The sequence below is a fragment of the Engraulis encrasicolus genome, chromosome 16 (assembly GCF_034702125.1).
Source record: "Engraulis encrasicolus isolate BLACKSEA-1 chromosome 16, IST_EnEncr_1.0, whole genome shotgun sequence".
NCBI lineage: Eukaryota > Metazoa > Chordata > Actinopteri > Clupeiformes > Engraulidae > Engraulis > Engraulis encrasicolus.
The window spans coordinates 51,319,775-51,324,774 of record NC_085872.1 but is presented as its reverse complement, the minus strand read 5'-3'; the positions used below and the strand labels follow the sequence as shown (position 1 = coordinate 51,324,774).

General features: G+C 43.3%; 1 protein-coding gene across 1 annotated transcript in view; it reads right to left on the bottom strand.

The window, feature by feature from the left end:
* The window catches only part of LOC134466155 (receptor-type tyrosine-protein phosphatase N2-like), a 69,020-nt gene that overhangs the window by 51,382 nt on the left and 12,638 nt on the right, over positions 1-5,000 (bottom strand). Inside the window, exon 6 of the mRNA XM_063220051.1 lies at positions 1,596-1,685. Within this exon, the coding sequence (XP_063076121.1) occupies positions 1,596-1,685 (90 nt within the window). The remainder of the gene's footprint in view (positions 1-1,595; positions 1,686-5,000) is intronic.

Below are 5,000 nucleotides of genomic sequence, written 5' to 3'. Positions count from 1 at the left end.
CACGATCAGGGTCATCCCTCCCAACTTTTAAGAAGCTTGTGAAGACTCATCTCTCCAGAGAGCTTCCCAGCATAACATAACTAACTACTTACCTCTAATCATGGGTACTAACCTGTGAAGACTCAGCTTCCCAGCATAACATAACTAACTATTCAACTAGTTGTTCTAATTTACTTGGATAATGTTGTACTATACTGACCCCTTACTCTGCACTTGCTTGAATGTCCTTTTTGTAAGCCGCTTTGGTCAAAAGCATTTGTAAAAGCTGAATATAATGTAATTGAATGTCATCTATCTTGAAATATGATGCTCATCTTGGGTTGTTGTGGTACCAACGCTCTTGAAATATGATGCTCATCTTGGGTTGTTGTGGTACCAACGCTCTGCTCCTGAAAAAGGTGCATTCTAATACACATGTGAGCAAAATTACACAATTATATCATTGATCTAACCAATCTTGGCCTTATTTTAAAGTTTGCATTGTAATGCACCTTTGCACCATATTTCCATGCTTGCACACCAAAGTGAACTATTTTTGGCCTCATGGGATCTGCTAACCAATAGGGTGACCAAAAAAGGAAGGAAAAAACAGAGGCACTCTGAGATTTGGGAAAAATATAAAAAAGCCTTTCATTTAACATGGCAAATTCAGTTACGGTGGCCATTTTGAATTGTAGTTTTTTTTCTGGTGAGACAGTGTATGGCCTCTCACGCAAGCTGCGGGTCCTACTGAGCAACATTAAAAGAAGCTTACAGGTGGCTGGAGAGGTCTACTAAAAAAAACCTTCAAAAAATAGCCTCCATTGTAAATGATCACAAAGAGAGCAGACATTTTGATGTATATTTCAATATGGTTTTACAGCAACAAATATGGCAGCCATTGCAATACTCTACCAGTACGTTGGCCCTTTCCTTTTCCAGTATTATCTTATAGCAATATGGCTATATAATAGGCGCGATCGACTTGTCGTCAACGCATGCATGCGCATTTAGACAGCAATGCACCCTGGATGAAAATGCTGAATGACGGTTAGATTTCCTGTCATTCCTGAATTTTCGTCGATGTTGCGTCGACGAGGTGACATGTCACATGGTGTCAAACTATCGCGGGATGAATGCCACTGCAGTCAGATCTTGCAACCTCTGCAGTTGCTTATCCCCTTCAACGCTCGTCTGCGGACTGCCTCCGAGGTCACGCGCCCATGAACTGGTTGGTCAACAACTCACTCACGTGTGTATATGAGTCTTGTCTCACACCTCTACACAAGTTTGCGCAGGTCCCCACTTCAGCTCCTCCTCACTGCCTGTCCCCCCACTCCTCACACGTGGTGTATTAGTAGAGCAAACCGGTGCGAGCTCATAGTCTCGTTCATATTTGTGGCCGACTTTAAATGTGCTGTATTTAATAACACCCACATCGTGACAACAAGTTCTCGCTCACGTGCTTCGTCAACGTTGATCGACAGCAACAGAAGTCGTATGGGGCTATTGGTTTCTTTTACAAGTTGAAGGTCTAATTGAACTACAAATATGGACTCCATTGCAGCCTGCTACCAATAGAGTGGCCATTTTAATTTGTAGTTCAGTAAGCTTACCGATGGCTGGTCCAGGTACTTCTGCAGGGCTGCCAAGAGCAGCATGGTCTCTCCAGCTTCACTCTTCCACTGAGAATAACGGCCATCCTCCTGCACAGAAAAAGAGGACTTTTTTGTAGTTCAATAGCTGTGTTTTGTGATGCTTTTTAATGAGAGAAAAGACTACAAACTATGCTACCTGAAGAGGCCATTTTAGTAGTTTAATAGGCACGTTTAATGTGCAGTCTATTGGTGCATTCACAGGCTCGGAACCTCTCGAGACAGCTGACGACACTACTCACCTGACAACTGAGTTCTGGAGTAGGCTAAATTAAACAGTCAGAGACCAGCATTACTGACATATGTTGAATGACATTAACTGATGTTGTTGATAGTGATTACAATGACATTCAAGAATTTATAATACTGTTTACATGCCAGATGCATGCATGGGTGCCATGTTGATGATGGGTGTGTCGTCACACAATAGCGTTTTGGAGAGCGCGCACATCCAGATTGGACAGGTGCCGGACTTAAACACGATTAAACATGAAAAGAAGGAAGGTCCGCACACTGTTGCTGCTCCAGGTTTATTAACACAACGTTTCGACCATGCAGTCTGGTCTTCGTCAGGTGTGTGTGTCGTCACACAAAACATAAGCTCGGGAATTCGTTGTTATATACTTCCGCCTGAGATCAACCTTGAGAAATATCGATCTGACATTGCGTCACCAAATGTTCACGCCCACTTTCCCCGAGTTTTAGGTCGGCTTTCTTGGGATTCTCGACACTTTGAACAAGCCATATTCTCCCAAAATTGAAAATCATGGCTATGGAGCTACAAGAATGACCTCATTAGGTAGCCTAGTGTGTAGTCTCGTCTCCCATTTAAACTCCTTATAAGACGTGGCTACTGAACTACAAAAATGGCCTCTTCAGGTAGCCTGGTATGTTGTCTTTTCTCCAATTGTATCCCATTATAATGGTGCGTTCCAGTCCCAAACCATCCTAGTAGGAGTAGCACTTATCCAACCTTCTACTACTAAAAATGCTCTGGAACGCCAGTCGAAGTGGGAGCTCCAACTAGCGAGGTCGGGGTGACTCGCACTACTCTCACCTCAACAAATCGAAGTCCGATAATAACGGCTGGCCCCATGGAGCTGTTATTTAAAATATTAACAAATAGTGAAACTTCTTCTTTTCCCTGTGAGCAGCCGTTCCAAAACACAGCCATTTTAACTCAGCATATGAGTAATGTAATGTAATTTAAAGTATATTCCTCATGTTATTACCTCCGCCAAGGAGGTTATGTGATCGCCTGAGTTTGTGTGTGTGTTTACTGTGTTTGTTTGTTAGTTCGCTGCTATTCCACTGCCTGCCACAAGGTGCGCACGGTGAGCACTGAGCAGAGCTTTCTCAGCAAGGAACAGGGAGAGACTCTCTCCTTCGCCGCCAGCTCCAACACCAAGTGCATTTCACCTAAAAAGTTGTTCATCTGCAGGCAGCCTTCATCCGCAGGCAGTAATCAGTCCTGTCAAATGAATTACCACCGCTACCAAAAATATTCAATTTGTGACGTGTGGCCTAGGCTATGTTATCATTGCTGTTGCGAGAAGGACAGTGACCACCCCCGCAGATCGTCTAGGTTCACAACGCTGTCGAATTAATTACGTTGTCAAAAAATATGGAATATGTGATCGTGTAAGTTCACAATGTTGTTGTGGACTGTGACTTAGGTTCACAATCCTGTCAAATTAATTAGGCTACCGTTGCCAAAATAATTTATGACTCTAGGCCTACGTTCACAATGCTGGTAAAATTCATTACATCCCCTTCGCTACATTTAAAGATAACCCCAAGTTGTTTGCGAGATGGACAGGGATCAGAAAGACCAACAGCATGCATAATGGCCGAGCACCGGCAAATATTCCACACGGGTGAGCCTGCGCCATTCTAAACTGTAAGGAACAGGGTGGGACTCCTTTGAGGCCAACTCCCACACCAGTGCTATCAACCTAAAAAGTTGTTCATCAGCAGGCAGCCTAATAGCCTAGGCTACACCCTCGTTGAAATTAACAAACAATCATGTAAAATGAATTACCGCTGATGAAAATATGTGTGGAAGTGAATTGGTGCGAGATGGACAGTGACCACCGCATTTTGGTTGACAATGTCGAATTAATTGGGTACCATCGCCAAAAATATGGAATTTGTGGCTGTGTAAGTTCAAAATGCTGGTCAAAAAACCCCTTCACTAAATTTAAAATCAAGCCCTGTTGCGAGATAGACCACAAATTCCAACAGCAATGCACGTGGACTGATTAACAACAGTGAATAGTGATTTGAGGAATGCGGGGAAGCAAATGCCGCTTCAACCGACCGCGCCAAGACCAACCAGTGGCCCATGAGAATGATGCATATACCATCGTAGGCAAAAAAAGGCCTTACCCTTCTGTAGTTGTTTCAGTTTTGTTGGTCAAAATCATTACATTCCCTTTATTAATTAGTTCTATCAGCGCGTGATCACAAGCTTTCAAAGCAGGTAGATTTTGCAAATGACTGAACTGACATGAATGTGTCATTTTGAAAGTTCTGACAGGAATATAGGCCTAGTCGTTCATATTGGCAAAGTGATCATTTTTGTCCATTATCTAATTATGCCATGCCTTGGCGGAGGTATGTGATCTCGGAGCACTTTTCTAGTTACATGATATTGTGTCAACATCAATGCAACATAATACAGAATAATGGCTATTATGGCTCATTTGGCTCGTATCAAAACACCTCGCTAAAGTCAGCTGAACTGCGGTGGTTTCCATGGTTGTAGAACACCCACTTCAACTGTCAGGAACGGGAGCTGAGATATCCAGGTAGGAGAAGTGTGATCTCCTACTAGTATGGATTGGGTCTGGAATGGGCCATTATGGTGCATTCCCCAGAGATAGGAGCTTCCTAGTAGGCAACCAGAAGGCAGCTACCTCCCACTTGAAAGCGTTCCAACCCGCAAGCCAACCAAACTACAAACATGGAGGGACAAAAATACATATTCACTTCTCTAAGATGTCAGCAATGTAAACAATGAGGTGTAAACAACACCATGTGTTTTTTTTCATGTAGCCGCATTTCATCTTTGAAAGAGGTAATGCCAATAACTCCACCTTAGAAAGGTTCACGGGCAGTTTTGCAACTGTTAACCTGTCCAAATCAACTCTATTTGTCCATAGAATGGTGATTGCTGAGTAATGTGCAACATAAACTATTCTTATCACTGTGCGCTGCCATTGCTGTGATGACATCACGATTGTCAATGGGACGAAGTCGGTTTGCTTCGCTTTTGCCCCAGCTCGCGACTTGAACATTCCGCTTCAACAGGAGTTCCAATGCATTTCAGCAAGTAGGAGGTCAGAAACATCCCATCTCCCAACC